Source organism: Zosterops lateralis (genome assembly GCF_965231275.1).
Source record: "Zosterops lateralis genome assembly, chromosome: Z".
Classification (NCBI taxonomy): Eukaryota; Metazoa; Chordata; class Aves; order Passeriformes; family Zosteropidae; genus Zosterops; species Zosterops lateralis.
This window is the reverse complement of record NC_139800.1, coordinates 42,726,642-42,745,022: the sequence shown is the minus strand read 5'-3', so window position 1 is coordinate 42,745,022 and position 18,381 is coordinate 42,726,642. Positions and strand designations below refer to the sequence as shown.

The 18,381-nt window shown below is 40.8% G+C and overlaps 1 protein-coding gene across 5 annotated transcripts in view; it reads left to right on the top strand.

Annotated features, from left to right (window-relative positions):
- The first annotated feature begins 2,058 nt into the window (after nt 1-2,058).
- AUH (AU RNA binding methylglutaconyl-CoA hydratase) overlaps nt 2,059-18,381 on the top strand; it is a 112,915-nt gene continuing 96,592 nt past the window's right edge. For all 5 annotated transcript variants that reach the window (XM_083882859.1, XM_083882857.1, XM_083882858.1 and 2 more), the window contains exons 1-3: nt 2,059-2,307; nt 11,853-11,920; nt 12,018-12,105. In XM_083882859.1, coding sequence (XP_083738985.1) covers nt 2,070-2,307; nt 11,853-11,920; nt 12,018-12,105 — 394 coding nt within the window. In that variant the 5' untranslated portion in view covers nt 2,059-2,069. The remainder of the gene's footprint in view (nt 2,308-11,852; nt 11,921-12,017; nt 12,106-18,381) is intronic.

Genomic DNA, 18,381 nt, shown 5'->3' with positions numbered 1-18,381 from the left:
AATCACAAGCTATCGCCCTGCTTAAATAGTAAAACACAATATATGCAAGGTGATAGTTTGCCTATTCCTCCCCCCACGTGCACATTTAGCCTTCATGGTGCTCCACAAGAACAAACAGGACATTATTTTTAGACTTTAATTTCTTCAGAAGGAAGGCATGGAGGAGCTGCTGAGCAACCGCATGAAGGAACGCAGCAGCTAGTTTTCCGAAATAACAACTAAAATGGCTCCATCTGAGCCTCTGCTCAGAAGCACTACAACTCTATTCCCCTGATTAAGTAACGTTGAATTACGAAAATGGCAGGGGGTGGCTCAAAGGCATGTTTTCATCAGTTCTCAAGGCCTAACTTGAAGGAAATAAACTTGAAGAAGACAAACTTCTCAGCTTTTAAGAGCCTCATTACTGGCCTGCATTCACTGCAGTTATAACAACCTTTGCCAGATCCTGTGTAAGGGAACAAGTCAACTTCTTTTATATCTAATGCAAATTCTGGCTCAACTAAATTGCTACGGTGTTGACACTTGGATTGATGAAATTTCAACCATTTTGAAACAGGTCATAGCTGTCTTGAGTCATGTGAATTTACAAGAGAACATAGCAATTACCTCCTACTGCCATTGTTACTGCTTTTATTGTTTGACTTGCTTCATGCTGGTATGTCTGTTGGTGTGGATGGAGGGCAAGCAGGCATTATGGCAGTGTTGCTTAGAGACCTAAACCCAACTCTAAACACCAAGGTGTATTAATTTGATCCTTAGTTTTGCAGCACAATGGTAATTCTGAGAGTCCCAAACCAGGAGGATGGCCAATCCAAGCAGTCTTTTATTGCAGCATACAGAACCATGTGCTACCTGGTTTCTGTTACTGACCATAGCTCCTTTCTTTGTTCAGTGCTGATACCAAGATCACACCTGGCCACGGCTGGTGTGGGGGAAGAAGCAAGTGCTGCAGAGTTCATAAGTGTTCATTCTGGTGTCACCACACACAGCACAACAGAGTCTGAGCACTTTACCTTTAAGGCAGGATGTTCTGAAGTTCACGGTAAAGAAATGTGCTGCACAACTTCCAGAAGTATCACAAAGCCCTGATGAAACCAAACATCTGCATTTACTGATGAGAAATTTGTCCATGCACCTGCATATTTCAAGCTGTGTGTCAGAATCACAGAATCATAGGATGTCAAGAGGTTGGAATGGACTTTAAAGATCATTCTGTCCCAACCCCCATCCCATGCCTTAGGCAGAGACCAGCAGATCTCCTGCTAGGCCAGGTTGGCTCAAGACCTTATTCAGCTTCAACGCTGCGAGGGCTGGGGCACTCACAACTTCTCTGGGCAACCTACTCCAGCATCTCATCCACTGTCACAGTGAAAGATTTCCTCCCAAAATCTCACCCAAATTTCCTCTCTTAATTCACACTCATTACTGCTTGTGCTATCACTACAGATCCTGATGAACTTCCCTGCAGACACTGGAAGGCTGCTGTGGGGCCTCCGCACAGCCTCTTCTCCATCTCTTCACCAGAGGCAGCTCCCTCCGCCTGTCTTTGTAGGGGAGATGCTCCAGCCCCCTCAACACCTTCATGGCCTCCCCTGGACTTCCTTCATCAGTTTCTCGTCTTTCTGTATGTTGGGCACCCCAGAGCTGGATGCAGGGTTCAGGCGGGGTTCCACCAGAGCGGAGCAGAGGGGCAGAATCCCCTCCCTGGCCGCGCTGCCCACGCTGGTTTTGACGCAGCCCATGAGGGCCGGTTTTCTGCCAGGTCTCAGATCTCCCCTGGCCGCAGAGCCTTTTCCTGCCACGCGTACCAGCCGAGACGGGGCCGGGGCGGGGGCCGGGGCAGGAGCAGGAGCAGGAGCAGGAGCAGGGGCAGCAGCAGCAGCAGGGGCAGCAGCAGGAGCCGGGCCCGGCAGGCCGCCCGCCCCTTCCCCCGGCCCGGGCGGCGGCGGCGCGGGGAGCGGAGCGGGGGGGAGCGGGGGGGAGCGCGCCCCGTGCGTGCCGCAGCCGGTCACGTGGGCGGCGGGAGCGGGGCCGGGGCCGGCGGGGCTGAGGCGGCGCCGGCAGCAGCGATGGCGGCGGCGGTGGCGCTGGGCGGCCTCGGCCTCGGCCTCCTGCGCGCCCGGCTCAGGCTCGCAGCCGCGGCCGCCGCGACCTCCGCCGCCCTCTGCCGAACCGGCCACCGCACGCCCCCGCTGCGGGGAGGCGTCGCCGCCGCCGCCGCTCTCCCCTCGGCCGGGAGGAGCTACGGCTCCCAGGCAAAGGAAGAGGAGGAGCTGCGCGTCCGGTACCTGGATGATGAGCACAAAGGTAACGAGGGGAAGGCGGCTCTGCCCGCGCTGTCCCGGCCCGGCCGGGGTGACCCCAGCGGGGCAGGCAGAGGGCGGCCCCGGGGGCGCTGCCCGGCGGTGCGGGGCGGGAGGAGAGCGGTGGCTCCTCCTTCTCCTTCTCCGTGTCACCGCGGCCGGGGTGGCGTCGAGGGGTACTGGGCGCTGCAGGCATGGCAGGGGCAGGACTGGGTCAGCTTGGTCTCTCTTGGCTCTTCACAGCATCGTAGAGCGGTTTAGGTTAAAAAGGACCTCGAATACTATCTGGTTCTAACTGCTCCGCCGTGGTCAGGACACCTCGTACTAGACCAGATTTGCTTAGAGCCCCATCCAGCCTGGCCTTCAGCACCTCTGGGAGTACACATCCACAGCTTCTCTAGGCAACCTATTCCAGTGCCTCACCACCCTCACAGTAAAGATTTTACTTATATTATCTAATGTATACCTCTTCTCTTTCAATTTGTACCCATTCCACCTTGTCCTGTTGCAATATGCCCTTGCAAATAGTCTTGCCTCATCTTTCAGGTAGGTTCCCTTCAGGTACTGGAAAGCTGCAGTTAGGTCACTTCAAAGCCTTCTCATTTCTACACTAAACAGTTCCAATTCTATCAGGCTTTCTTTATAGAAGGGGTGTCCCATTCTTCTCATCATCCTGGTGTCCTCCTCTGGATTCGCTCCAACAGTTCCATGTCCTTCCTGTGCTGGGACCCCAGAGCTGGGTGCAGGGTTCCAGGTGGGGTCTCAGCAGAGCAGAGCAGAGGGGCAGAATCCCCTCCCTCCCCTGCTGCCCACACTGCTCTGGATGCAGCCCAGGACACGTTTGGCTTTCTGGGCTGGGAGTGCCCATGGCTGGGCCATGTCCAGCCTCTCACCCACCAGCAGCCCCAAGTCCTTCTCACAGGGCTGTTCTCCATCTCTGTTCATCCCCCAGCCTGTGCTGATACTGAGGGTTGTCCTGACCTAGGTTCAGCACCTTGCACTTGGTCTTGTTAAACCTCATGAGATTCCCATGGGTCCACTTCAGGAGCCTTTCTGGGTTGCTGTGGATGGCATCCCAATCTTCAGGTGTGTCGACAGCATCACTCTTCTTTTCCAGAGTACTGCAATATATGTACTCTGCTTGTGAGGTAGATCTCTCTGAGCTGGCATCTGTTTTCCTCTCTAATTGTGAGAAAATGAAGTTTAGCAGCAAACTTCTACTCATGCTGCTTCAGACATGAGTCTTGTGCTTGTGTGCAGGGAGCAGAGAAGGGCATAGATCAATGATTTCTGTGCTGGAAGCTATGGCTTTAGTATTCTTTCATCTCATGCCACTTTCCTAATAACCATCTCATCCTCCTCCTTGCTTTTAGTGTTGTCAACTAAAACCTATTCATCTTGTTCTACTCAATTATACCAAGAGTCTTATTTTAACTCACCTGCTTAAAAAGAGAAGAAGATCTGTGCTCCTTAGTGACCTACAGCCAGTGCATCATAGCACAAACATTTTGTATTTCCTGTTGTGATGTCATGCTCACTGGATTTTGGAGGTGTTCCACTTCCTTTGCTGTTTGTCACTTCCTTCCCCCATGGATGCAGCAGGGCTAGGAGTGGTGGAGAAGTAATAAGTGCAAACTCTATTCCTTAGGATTTTTTTTTATAGCTATGATGTTTTTACCTGCTTTTATGTAGAGGGGCGTAGTATGGAGTTTTGATTATCTGCAACACATGAATCGCTTTATATGGAGATTATATCTTGGAGCCGCCATGTGTTGAGATGCACATTTTAGTTGGCATCTTTGAGCACATTAACTCAGCTACTTCAGACCTGCCCATTCAGGCAAATGCCCGTGAGTTAAGTATACCTGTATTTAGATTTGTATATGTATACAGAGAGGTAACTTTAAAACTTTGAATTTTAGTATGAGGCTTAGAAGATTATTTCTTTTTCAACAGAAAACTGATGTTGTGCTTTCACCTGAGGGCAGGTTTCTGTCATTATTTAGGATTGATAGTAAAGATGATGATGTAATCTGATCCTGAAGTCATTGAACTTGTAGTTCTGTTCCCAACTCTTTCCACTTCCTTTAAAATGGAAGGACTACTTTAGTCCTGTTTTTCCAGCCAACTGTGGAACATGGAATCAGTTTGAAACACCTGTTCTGATTTTTTTGGGGGTTATTTTAAGTTAAGGAAGAGGCAACACAGGGACAAAGAAGAGTTTGTAAAATGTTAGAAGAGTGTTTTTCCTTGTTTATTTTGTGCTTTACTAAGAAGTGGTAGGAAATATCATGATCTTACATAGTACTCAACTTTTATTTCTGTTACACAACAAACACAGAATTATGCAGTGTGTTCCAGCTGTTGAATTAGCCAGGAATCATTGTTTTTGTAATGTTAGAAAGGTGTTTCATACTGAATATGTAGCCTAATGCTCCAAAATGTGGAGATAGCATTTGTAATGTTAAAGCAACTGTCAATGTCATGAGGAAGGATTCAGTCAGTGTATTTTTAATGAATGAGTTCTCTTAAGCAGAAGGAATTTTCTTTGGTATTGACTTTCAGAAGGACATAGAAACCAACGCTGTTACAAAAACATGAGAACAAGGATATAGAAATATAGAGACATCATATGCCCTCTTCAGAACCACAAAGAACAGGCAACATTTCTGCAAAAGAAAAATTACTCTGCTTCCTCCCTGTAGTGCTATCACACACCCTCCTCCTCACCTTATATGCCAAGTTCATCTATATTTATCTGCTTACAGCATGTAATATCTTTGCTGAATGAGGACACCAGCTCTGTAAACACCCCTGTGGTCTTTCTTGCTCTTTTCTACCCTGCCAGTCCTTGATCTACCATTCCATGTTCTAGACTTTCCCACATGGTACTCTGGTGCCCCTGTGGCCTCATCACACCATCCCATCCCATACTTCGTGGCTCCACACAGGGTCAGGCCCTGTTCTCTGGCTACCTTTTATGGCACACACATGCTTGTTGATGCTGTGGTTGTGCTCTTGCACATGCCTGGTGTTTCCATGTTGCTCAGAGAAGGATGTGTTGTGAATACTGGGGAGAAAGGAAAACTGGCTGTACCTGTCTCACATACAGGCATGTCTTGTAGCACTAGAGAAATCTTTGCCTGTAGGCAAAGTAGCAAACTGTTCTGCTTCATATCACTTCCATGTGATTTGCATACCCCAGGTCTTGGGAAGTTGTTGAACATGAGCTAAAACGAGACTATATTTGCAAAGGCTAGTTATTGAAATTTTAACTCAGGGTTTTCCAGCTTCCAAATTTGACCTGAACTAGAATACAAAAGGTGAGATTTTTTGAAGAATGTGATTGAAAAATACCTGTGTATTCTGCCCATGTTGCAACTTGTGAAGCTCTTAGTGCCAGTTTTCTGTGAGTAAAGATGACTATTTGTGTGTTAGTTTTTTAAATTAAGTACATATCTTTTACTTTATTTGAGATTCTATTTGATCATCACTAGGGCTGAAATGTATTACAGCAATTGACCTTTCAGAACTTAGCCAAATTGCATTAGTGATCCCTATACAAATTTAAATAATCTAGTGCTTTGGATTTTTAAGTTATGGGTGCAATTGGGAGAAAGATCTTTTTAGTCTTGACTCCAGTGTTGGTGTCACTTGCCAGAATGTGATATAAATATTTATAAAATTTAGATTTTAGAATGACTCCTTATGATCAAATTTCCCTGCTGGTTTTGGTTCAGAGTTTAGAGTAAGACAGCTTTTGGTCTTCATCAGTTAGAATTTTAATGTACATGGAATGGGCAAAACAAATACAGTCTTGGTTGAAGTTGTTTGGTCAGAGGTTGGAAAGTGATAACTAGCTGATAAATTAGAAAAACTTCCCATTCTTTTGCTGTGTTTAAAGCAGGGCTGAGCAGGTGAGATATACTAATTTAAGAAGTGCAGAAAAGAGTTAAATCAGAATTTAGAGATAAAACAGGCTCAGGGGATTTCAAGGAATGTTTTGGTGCTTGTAAAAAGTGCTGGTTAGGACACTCTGTGTAATTTTTCCTTTAAATACTTCTTGATTAATGAAAGCCACCAGAATTGTGTGTGATATATTCACCATATGTTCCTGTTTTGCTTAAGAAACTACTTTAGAATAATAAACATCTAAATCCACTTGTCTGCCTTGGTTTATCTGAGTAGTTAAGTGAAACAAGCTTAAAAATAACTTGCTTTGATCCTCCTTTAATTTTTCAAGCATAATTCAGACATTTTAAAATATTTTTAAATTATAGAAAATTACGTGTGTGTATTTAATGCAAATAAATAATATAATAAGTACAAATTTAAAAAAAGCCTGCAAGTACTTTATATGCAGATGTGGTGAATCTTTCGAACTCTGACAAAATGATTAATAATGGTTTAAAGACAAGATTAATTTATAAGTAACCGTTTAAATATGTTTCTACCAAACATTGAGGATGAATGTTTTGATCTCTTAAAAGTGCAAGATAAAAGAGATAAAAACCAATATTAAAAGTAAGATTTCCTGTGTGCTGATACAAACATTAGTTAAACCAGTATCTAATCTCTTCACTTTATTCAAGTATTAAATTTAGTGTATGCCATGAAATCAGGATATTTCTGGGAATTTACGGATATTTTGAAGCTATCTTCCAGATATGTATGTATCCTTATTTCAGTAAAAAACATTTTTTGCTTTTACTATGCTTTCATTTTATAATATAACTTCCATTTTTGTAATATAGCTTTCATTTTTTTTTTCTCTAAAACACTGAGAATTATACCATAGGCAGCTTTCTCTTTTGACAGGATGAAGTTATAAGTAGAGAACGTATTGTACATTTACATTTACTACTTTCCTAGCCAATCATTAGATTGGCTAGGAAAGTAGTATAGAGGAATATTGTGGTTTATATTAGACAACACTGGGAATCATAATCTCTTGGAGAGTCTGGCCAGTTAAGTTAGTTTTCAGTATGAAGATACATTTTTAATAGATGCACATTATATGCTGAATTGTGTCCCAGAAATAATGTGGGGATGATTCCCAGGAAAAACTATGACATTAATATTGGGTTTAGCATTATGTGAATGCTTATTCTTTTTTAGTAGATCTGTCACATTTTTGATACCATACAGAAACCCCAACAAAGCAAATACTACTACTAATTTCTACTTATATTTATTAATGATTGCTTTTTAATATCTTTTCTTTCACAAGTAGATTTTTCAAACAGTTTATTTTAAAGGATTTCAGAAAGCACATATATATGCGTGTGTGCTTTAGGAAGAATGAATCATGATTAAATGTTTCAGATGACAATGTAACAGGTCCGATTGAAAAGTCACAGCAGTCAGGTCAAGTGCCTGGTGACTGGACAAGGGGAAACATTGTACCCATCTTTAAAAGAGGCAGAAAGCTTGCAGCTGAGAACTAATGACCAAGGAGCCTCACCTCCGTGCCTGGAAGAGTCGTGGAACAGATCGTCTTGGAAGCTATGCTGAGGCTCAGGGAGGACAGGGAGGTGATTCAAGACAGGAAGCACAGCTTCACCAAGGGCAAGTCCTGCCAGACCAACCCAGTGGCCTTGAATGATGGAGTTCACTCCATCAGTAGTTTAGGGGAATGGCTACAGATGTCATTTATCTGGATTTCTGGAAAGCCTTTTGCAGAGTTCCCCACAACATCCTTCTTTCTGAAGTGGAGGGAGATGGTGTCATGGTTTGAAAGCAAAATGAGTGAGAGGCTCCAAGTCAGAAATACAATTTAATAAGAAAAAAAAGGTAAAAAAGTAAAATAAAATAGAATAAAATAAATGCAATAATACAAAAGACCACTGACAGAGTCAGAATACAACCTGAGCAGCATGGTGGAAGCAGTCCAGGTGAAGTGCTCTTCCTGAAGCAATGATCCTGTAGAAAGATCTGGTAGCTCTGGTCCTCTGGGAATCCAGTAGGTAAGGGCTGCTTGTACTGCCCCAAATCCCAGCTTATATCCAGGTGAGAATGCTTGGCTCCTCCCCCTGGCAGAGCATCTCACAATGGGATGATGAGTTGTGAAGTGGGTCCTTGATGGCCCATTAAACAGAGATAACTCCTGGAGGGAGTTACCTGTGAGTCATGGGCAAGACGTTGATGGGCCATTAGCAGAAGACACCCCAAAGGCAGGGGGCCTGGGAAAACACTGCCCCACTTGGTCTAACAGTTCATGAAGATGGTGATAGAATAAATACTTTGTGTACATCCTACACTACAACCCAGGACAGATGGATTTGATGCATGGACTGTTGGAATGTGGATGAGAAGTTGGTTAAATGGTAGCATCCAGAATGTAGTGGTCAATGGCTCAGTTTCCTTATGAATGTCAGTGACAAGTGGTGTGCCTCAGGAGTCTATACTGGGACCACTGTGATTTGGTATCTTCACTGATGACATAGATGAAGGGATTGAGTTCACCTCAGCGAATTTTTAGGTGACACCAAGCTGATTGGTGCCATTGACACACCTGAAGGTTGGGATGCCATCCAGAGGGACCTGGACAAGCCTGGAGAGTGGGCCCATGGGAATCTCATGAGGTTTAACAAGACCAGGTGCAAGGCGGTGAACCTGGGTCAGGGCAACCCTCAGTATCAGCACAGGCTGGGGGATGAACAGAGATGGAGAACAGCCCTGTGAGAAGGACTTGGGGCTGCTGGTGGGACCTTAACACCTAAGGTGCTTGAGAGGCTGGACATGACCCAGCCCAGAAAGCCAAACGTGTCCTGGGCTGCATCCAGAGCAGTGTGGGCAGCAGGGGAGGGAGGGGATTCTGCCCCTCTGCTCTGCTCTGGTGAGACCCCACCTGGAACCCTGCACCCAGCTCTGGGGTCCCAGCACAGGAAGGACATGGAACTGTTGGAGTGAGTCCAGATGATTGATGAATATCACGAGAGGGATGGAGTACCTTTCCTGTGAAAAAAGTCTGAGGGAATTGGCATTGTTCATCCTGAAGGTTAGACTTTGGGGTGCCTACTGTGACATTCTGTTTTCTGAAGGGATCCTGTAGGAAACATGGAGAGGGTCTTTAAACTGAAAGAGAGCGGGTTTAGTCTAGATATTAGTAAGAAATTCTTTACTCTTAGGGACTGCAACTGATTGGCCGGAGATGCTGTGCATACCGCATCCCTTGGAACGTTCAAGGTCAGATTAGATCAGCCTCTGGACAACCTGGTCTAGTGTAAGGTGTCCCTGCAGGGGGCTTGGAACTAGATGATCTTCAAGGTCCCTTCCATCCTCAGGATGCTTAGATCTTGTAGTAATAGCATATCAGAACAAAAATGATTCAAATGTGACTGTAAAGCATGCCTTTTGTATATATACGTCACTGCAATACGTAGGTATCCCTTTTATACTTCTCCTCTTGCAATTCTTGCTTCATATTTTTTTTTGTACTTAGATGAAAACAACTGGATGGGTGCCATCTTTATTTTATACTTCAGTAGAGGGAAGCAGAAGTGGTAGTTTTATGACTTGATACGAAACTGCTAAGCAAAAATTGACTTTTATGATTTGTCTTCGAGGATCATTCCTTTGTAGGAAAAAAATCTTTTAAGTGCTTTAATGTTAGTTGGAGCTTCCTTCCGAGCACACTGTTGGTGGTGGTGGAGTAGCAGTCTTTGGGCTTCAGTGGGGAGAAGAAGAATTCAAGTGTCATTAAGTGTCATCGCCATTAAGTATACATGCTTCTGAAAAGGACTCTATTTCCTGACTGAAGTACAGTTTGGAATAATAGCATCTCTAGTTTATTCAAGTGTAGGATTTGTAGTGCCTGAAAATCAAAGTGAAGTCAGGGTAAAGGGTCTTTTCATTGCTTTAATGTGTGATAATGCTTTTGCCGAATCTATTTGTGTTGAACATATGGAGTATTTGAATTAGGAGTGATCTTCCTCCTGGAGAAGAAGTTGTAACAGCTGAAGAAAAGTGCTACGGCACCACTCCTTTTTGCTTAACAGAATATAAACAGATTCCTATCTAAGTGCTGACTAATGACCTTTGCAGGCAGTCCTGTATGAACATCTCCAGCCATAGGGACAAACGTGGGAATTCAGGCTTGTAGAACAAGGCAATAAAGGTCATTTGGGTTGACCTGGCTCCATTCCCCTTTTAGGAATTATCTATACTTAGCAATTGACTGTACCTTAAGAACAAGAAAGGCATGTGTGCTTTATTACTTGCATTTGGCACTATTTTTATTTAAATCTTGAGAGTGGTAGCTGGTAAATAGAAGACTTTGTCTTCAAATTGGTAACTGCAGAAGGAGTTGGAGCTCTTCTCAGTCTTGTCTTTTGTGTATATGCGTGCAACATACTTGCAGGAGGAAGGAGAGGAAGGGAGCTCAAACACTTACCGGTCAGTCATAAAGGAGGACAGGTTTTCCGGAAATAGAAGAAGCAGTATGCACTGAGATGACAAGGAGGGCTACAATGGCGAGATTATGTATAGACTGTACATTCTAAGCTGAGTGGTGAAGTAGTAATCACCTGGGTAAACACTGAGTTTCTGCAATTTTGTTCTTTCGTATTGTAGGTTGATGGCAGTACTGTGGGCATTTCTGTTTGAGACAGAGCATCCTTTCTGCCTGTCATTCCTCCTCCCACCCTATTCCTTTTTTTCCCTTTATCCTTGCATTCTTTGCATGAAAGGTCCGGATTGATAAAATGTTACCAGGGCAGGATCAGAACTCTGTGCTGGTGTTTTGAACTCAGGCAGTTGTGTTGGGTTCAGGCAGTAATTGTCTAAAAGAGTGCTATAGTTGTGGTAAATTTAGGCATTACCAAATAGACTTTTCAGAATTTTCCTCTTTGATAATCATGCCTGTTAATCTGAGGGGGGCAAAATAAAGACAATTTTTGTTCCATGCTGCAACATTTAAACCAATGCACAGGTAATCAGTCAGTTAGTCAATTGATCTGTGACTGAACTAAGGGAGCTGTGAATGTGTCTTTGGAGCCATGAACCCACCATTGAGCTTGATTTTTGTGTTTCAGGGCAGAATTATTTTTTGATTTTGTTTTGTTCCTTTTTAAACAAAACTACATGTTTCCTTTGGCATTTTTTCTATGTTTATGACATCCTTCTTTCTGTGTTGGAATTGCTGGTCTTTGCTCTATAGCACTTCATGTTTTAAGAAGTCTCTGAACTCTAAATATGGAAGTATGTCCTTTACAATTAAGCAACTTTCCTGATGCCTCAGGATGATGATTCCTTAGCACTTCATGCACAAACATTAAATTTGTGCATGCAGTTGTCTAATTCTACATTCAACCTTTGTAAGCACTGTTTCCACATGAAGATGTTAGGGCCATATTTTTGTTTTTAAAGTAAGTGCAATTTGTGTTGAGTATTGAAAAGAATATTTTCTCTCAGAAACTCCATAGTGTTTACACTAGCATTTTTTCAGTCCTCACTGCCTTTTTTATAAGTTAATAATAATAATAATTTACATAGATGATACATATTTCACTGAATTGTAACAATGATGTAATCTTTCTTCTCCTCCAGGAATTGTGGTGCTTGGATTAAACAGATCTCATGCCAAGAATGCACTTAGCAAAAATCTTGTGAAAATGGTAAGTGAAAAGAATAGTTTTTAGTGTAAAGGTAAAGTATTGGAATGAAGCACTTTAAAAAGTGTTTGGTTATTCCCTTTCCTCCTTTTCTCTCTAGATGTCAAAAGCTGTGGATGCTTTGAAATCTGATAAGAAAGTACGAACTGTTGTATTCCGGAGTGAAGTCCCGGGGATATTCTGTGCTGGTATGCAAACTTAATTTTCCTGAGAAGCTGGAAATCCACATTCTCCTATTGCACTAAAAAAAAAAAAAAAAAAAAAGTCCCAGATTCCAAGGAAACGTGTATTTTTCATGTATTCATCTCAGTAACAAACAAAACATAACATTTTTGAATTATTTTTCTCAATTGCTAACACACATCAAATATTGGGTTTATTCTTTCTGTGTCATAAAGTATTTCAAAATGCAAAATAGTTTAACCATGATGGTGAAAAGTCATTTAATTGATGTAGAAACTCTTGCAAGTATGTCAGAATAAGGTGCAAATAATTTTAGAGGCTGTATAAAGAGGCTTCATAGAAAGCTGTATCAAACCTGTGTTTCAAACGTATTAACTTGAACTTTTAATTAAAGAAACATATGTAAATTTAAAATTTCATGATGAATATGCATATTACTGCAGACTGAATGTATTCTTAAAAAAAAAAAATAAAACAAAAAGCACACACCCCACCCTACATATCCAACAGTATATGCATCTTGTTAAAGTGCTCAGAAAAGCAAAAGCTCTCAACTACCAAATGCTGGGAAACAGAATTTGCTGATATGTCAAGATCGATTCACACAGAAGTATCTTTTAAGAATATCAAGTGAATAGTCCTCTTATTTAAAAATATTTCAACCAGGTCTTACTTTATTCAAATTTAATTTACATCCATTTGAAACAGAAAACAGAAGTAAACCAAATTGTTCTTTCTAATACATTAGCAGAACTGTCAATAAAGAGGTCAGTTCTGAAATTTTACTCTTCTGATCATTTATGTGGTTGCTATTCTCGATGGCCCCAAATAGCATAATTAGTTTAGTTTTAAATGCAAAATGTTTTTCCAATTTTTTAAATATGTAGCATGCCTAAGCACTTTTATTTGAATTTAAAATTCTTTTTGTTGCTTTTAGTAAGTCTGTTCTTATGCAGATACAGTTTGTCACTTATAAGACTTGTGAAAATAATTGTCTTGGAAAAAAGGGAATAATCAATTCAGTACTTAGTAATACATATAGATAGGTTAAATATGTATGCATTAATCAGCATATTTAATTTAAAAGTTGTATCTTGTTTTAAATAAATAAGTTTTAAGTTTTAGTCATCTCAGAAAAACACTGTAGTTTTTAAACTGATGAAGAACGAAGCAGCAGAGCAACACATACAAATGGTGTTTCAAGTTAAATGTTATATATTTGAAATAAAAAGATGGCTGTTGGAGGTTTTTAACAGTGTTTTTTATTTGACGTTCTTGAATTTTGTAGTGGTGGTATATTGGAAATAGGAGAGCAGAAATACTGATTTTGAGGGAGAGTATCTCAGGTATGCTACTATTATTGTACTTAGGAGCTCCAAGTACATCTCCAGTATTCTTTGTCATCTGACTCTTCCAAGCTGTTTTGGTATAAGGATTTAACATAGTCATTGCTGCGTATTTGTCTGGCTTAGAAAACGAAGCAATTCAGAGTATGTATTAACACATAACTATACCGAAGATACAAGGACATTAGGAAGGAAGATTAGTCCTGAAAAGAAGACTGTGAAAGACAAGGGATGTCTAGCTGTGTCTGGATCTTAACCTAGGGAGTAAAGAGGATGTGAACTAGGTGTCTGTAATTTTAAAAAAGTGATGGGTAAAACAGGCATCCTGAGAAAGGAGATTCTAGTAGCTGAACAAGTGAAACAAAGGATGTTCCTACAGTGGTAATTGAAATTTAGAGTGAAACAATACCTGAGGTAGAGTTTTTTTAAGGAAAATAGGCAAAAATTGCACAGTGGATGGATGGATTATTTCAGTAGGTGACTTTAACAGGTGTCTCTAAAGAGAATGATAATAGAGGAAGCATGGTGAGATCTGGAAAAAAACAGGCTGGCTTAGTGAAGTAAGAGGAAGAGAGGAACATACTGGAAGTAAGAAGGCAGTTTCTGGAGGGGACTCAGGAGATTCAGTAGAACAGAAGAAAGCATTTTCAAACTTAAATGTTAAAGGATAGTATGTTCCTTCAAGAACATTTAATTTCCTTAATTTCCTACATTTTTTAAGGAAATGTAAGCATCATATTGTGAAATGTCACATTTTCTTATGTCTTATAGTGCTATTTAGTTAGGCTAAACCTGGAATGTTTTTATTTTTTTGTATTTCCTCAATAATGTTTTCTTGCTAACATGTGTGGGAATGTATGTTTTTAAAAATAGACTTTTATGATTATTTTTTGGACCACCATCTGATGTTTTACAGACCACAAATTGGGAAACTTTGTCCTAGAATATAGTTTCCTTTTATGAGTGGAATGAAGTCCAAGATCATTAAATCCTGCCATTCCTTAGCTCTCAACAAATATCTGTGAAAGCCACAATCCAAATGTCTTGTTTCCTTCTATGGCCTAGTCCACAAAACATGACATCCAACCATTTTTCTCAAAGTAGCAGTGTGGATGATTAAAAGATTTAAACTCTGTTGATGACTGATGTAGATTTGGGTAGGATTTCAAATTATGGTATTTTCACATGGTGAAATTGGAGAGGGACAAAAATGGGATTGTATTAAAGAATGTAGAGGTGTGCCAGAAATCATATAGTTTCATTTCTGCATAAAAATTCACTTTGAGTCTTTACCTGCTCTTTTCTTTGTGTCTCCTTTTTAGTACTTCATACATCCATGGGTGCAGAAAGTTCCTCATTAGTGCTCTAGCACTGATCAAAAGGGACGCCCACAAGTCAAAACCTTGCATGTCTGGGGTTAAGGATGTCTGTGATTATGCATAAACTATGTCTATGAGCAATTATGTCTATGAGGGCTTCTTGTGCTTCCATTGGAAATGCTCTGGCACTGAGTCACTTCTTGGCTCTTTTCTTTCTACATCTGAAACCAAATAAGTAAAGTATTGGACTTTCTGGAGTGAACATGTGTGACCAGTCCTGGCCAGTATAAGTTGTGGCTGTGTACTTACCATTCTACAGCCAAAGCAGATGAGTCTGTACAGGAGTCTTTTTATTTCCTGACAATGTTCCATTCTTGAGGAAGGCATAGGTTTGTGCATGGAATAAGGTAGGTGTCCATCCCATGGGTAAAGTGCTGTGATCAAGTAGTCGTGGGCTGTGCTGTGTTCACACAAGGGACCAAATTACATTCACAGAGGCAGTTTAAATAGTTTGATTTTTCATTATTAGTATAATTTTAACATATGCATATTAGAGATATTGCTGAGATACTGTTTCTGAGCAGATTTTTAGGCTTTTTTCCTGTTCAAAATATTTCTAGAAGTAAGTATGTGTGATAGTGTTGGGTGATACAGTACTGTGAGGAAGAGAGGAGGCAGTATCCATGAGTTGTTGCAAAATCTAATTTTGTGTCAGTGTGCTGGCAGAATGGATAAGGTTGGAAGAGACTTCAATGAGGTCATCTGGTCTAGCCTACTGCTCAGTCAGGGTAATTCTGGACACAATCTTCTGATTTTAACTACATAAGGTCAAAAAAATGGTACTAATAAAACATATTTTTTAAGAATACTTTTTCTGGTTTTCAGAGAGTATTTGAGAATGGTTTTGGTCTGAAGAATTAAAGCTAATATTGCACCTTAAAGCTTTTGTTGTTCAATTTTCTAAGGTTTTGAATAAAACGTAAGATAATATTAATAGAACTTATAGTTATTATAGAATTTTACCTTTGAATATGTTTTGCCTGAAGCTGAAGACTGCTGCCTGGTTCTGAGCCTCCTGCTTTCTTCTATTTTTTTCCCATCTCACCCACTCTTGTCAGTGTGTTTGATGACATGAAATAGGGATTATGCTATATTTTGCAATTGAAAACTATGGGTTTAGTAATAGTCTTTCCTTTTTAAACAGTTTTATGTGTTCATGGTTATTGTGATTAAAGGAACCGATTCTGATTATGTTCTTTTCCTTCTCCTTTTAGCTTGCTGTTCCTTGTACTGTTGTTTTTCTTGCTACTGTCATGTTCCTCCAGCCCTCTTTTCATGTTCTGTCAAGCAGGCATTAAAAAACCCATATTCTTCATGTATTTGTCTCAGGTAGTAACTTACTGGCCTACAGTCCGTTGGTTCAGTTTACAGCTCATGCTAGTAACTAAAACTCCTTGCTACTGTTCTGCAATTCAGAGTAGCACCTCTGGTGCCTGAACAACCAGGACAGTTGCTTAATTCTTACTGTACAAATTCGGTCGGAGATAATTTCTCTTAAAAATCCTTACGGGAGTTGTTGCCAGTTTCCCTGCATCCATCCCTCCTCTGTTGATATGCAGGAAAAAAATCATACTATCTCGTAAAGGAGAAAAGAACTAGAGTAACACACTGCTTCTGGATTTTGATTTGCCTAGGAGAGTAAGGAGAGCTTTCTGTTGGAACTTTGAACTTTTAGAGATTTTTTTGGTGACTATGTTTAGAGTTTAAGGGTTTAGAACAGTCTCTCTTCAGTATTGTTTTGTCAAAGGGAGCTGGACTATATGAAATAGCGGTTGTGAGGTTAATGGGTTATTTTTTGCATTTTATATGTGTGCATACAAAGAGAGCAAGCTTTGGAACAATTTTTACTTGGCATATTTGAAAAGTGTTCTTTGGAGACCTTATTTCAAAAACCTTTGAGACATATCAGAATATAGACAGTTCAAGACAGTTTGGAAAATTTTGGTATTTGAGCTCTTTAAACCACTTCAACCTAAAAGTTACAGCAGCTTGGCCAATAAAGTCCCTTCTTGGAAGAGCAGAAGAAATCTCTGTGCCAGAAAAAATTCACTGTTTGAATCTGTGGTGTGAGTAAAGCCAACCCAAATGCTTTTCCTTTTGGCATAATTTGTCTGTATCAGAATTTTGTTTCCAGCAGGGTTGAATTGGCTATTTGGAGTCTAATTCCCGGCTGCCACATCCAGCTGGTGCAGTTTTCTGGCAGAAATTTATGAAGCAGACAAACCTGGTAGAGCAGATCCTTGAAGACTTCTTTGTTTATGAGGTTTTGATCTGAAGGAGTAGAGGAGTTTCATAATAGCTCTCAAATACTTGACCTACTCTTATTTTTATAGAACTAGCAGGAGTACTAGGGAGGTATTTCTGTGGGTGTAGTCTCTCCTTTTTTCTTGCAGTCTCTGTTAAGCAAGCAAGGAGGAGTGCATACTTTCACAGACCATATTTGGTTCTCCAGATTTCATCTCCTGCACCAGAAACTGAGAAGAGATTTTGTGTATTACTCCACTCTTCCCTCTTGAGCATTCAGATCACACATAAAAATGTTGTAATGTCTTCTGAATATTTCTGTTGCTGCAATGTACCTTTCTTTCCCCCAAATAAATGCCTTACGATGTAGACTGTAGTTAGGTTCTTCCCTCTTTCTCATTCCAAGCTTTCATCAGTGTTCAGACCCACAAGTGCTGTTAGTTGCTTGTAGACTATTAGACTCAAAACCAGTTTCATTTTCCCTAGAGTGACATCAGTGGCATGAAAGGCGTTGGGTTGGTCAGCCATGTGGCAGCTCTGTCTTGTGATTGTGTGGACACTCATCTGTTACATCTGGATTCTACAGCTTTCATTTGTCTGACATAGTTGATTTTGCTCCTTAATTTTGATGTTGTCTTTCTGGAATGACTAATTCCCGTTATGGTTTTCTAGATCACATGTTGAACAACTGAGTCAATAAAGAGTGCAGTTAGGATTATGATTTGATTCTCTAGTCTATATACGGAAAAAAATCCCAGTAAGAAAAACTGGGTTTAAGTACCTTTCTTTTGGAAGTACCTTAGTCATCTAACTCCAAATGCTCCTCTACCTTCTACCCTGACAGCACATACTAAATTTAAGAAGGAATTGGAGTGACAGTGGATTTTTCAGAGCTAAAAAAAATGCAAAAAGGAGTTTTCCAGGAGGTTTTTTAGTAAGAATATGAAAATTTAATGATGGTAATTTTTTTTGATTTGCAAAAGACTGATCCATTCCTGATGAGGAAGTAGGCACAAAGAATATGGTAGGAAATTGGGTGGGACTGTACTCAACAGTGCAGTCTTCAAATCCACATCTAATCAACTAGGAAATTTTAAGCTAAGAATCACTTGTCTGTCTTCTCATCAGTTAGTGCAATGCCTTACTTGAGAAAATGATAAAATTTGGTTTTTATCTGTTCAGCTTTCTGAAAGTTATTCTCTCTGATTGGGAACGGAACTTGCAAACTCTATTGTAAATGTTTGCATTTACATGGGCCTCTCTTGGTACTTGACAGAGCAAGCTGCAGCCAGTTCCAAAACAGACCCATGAC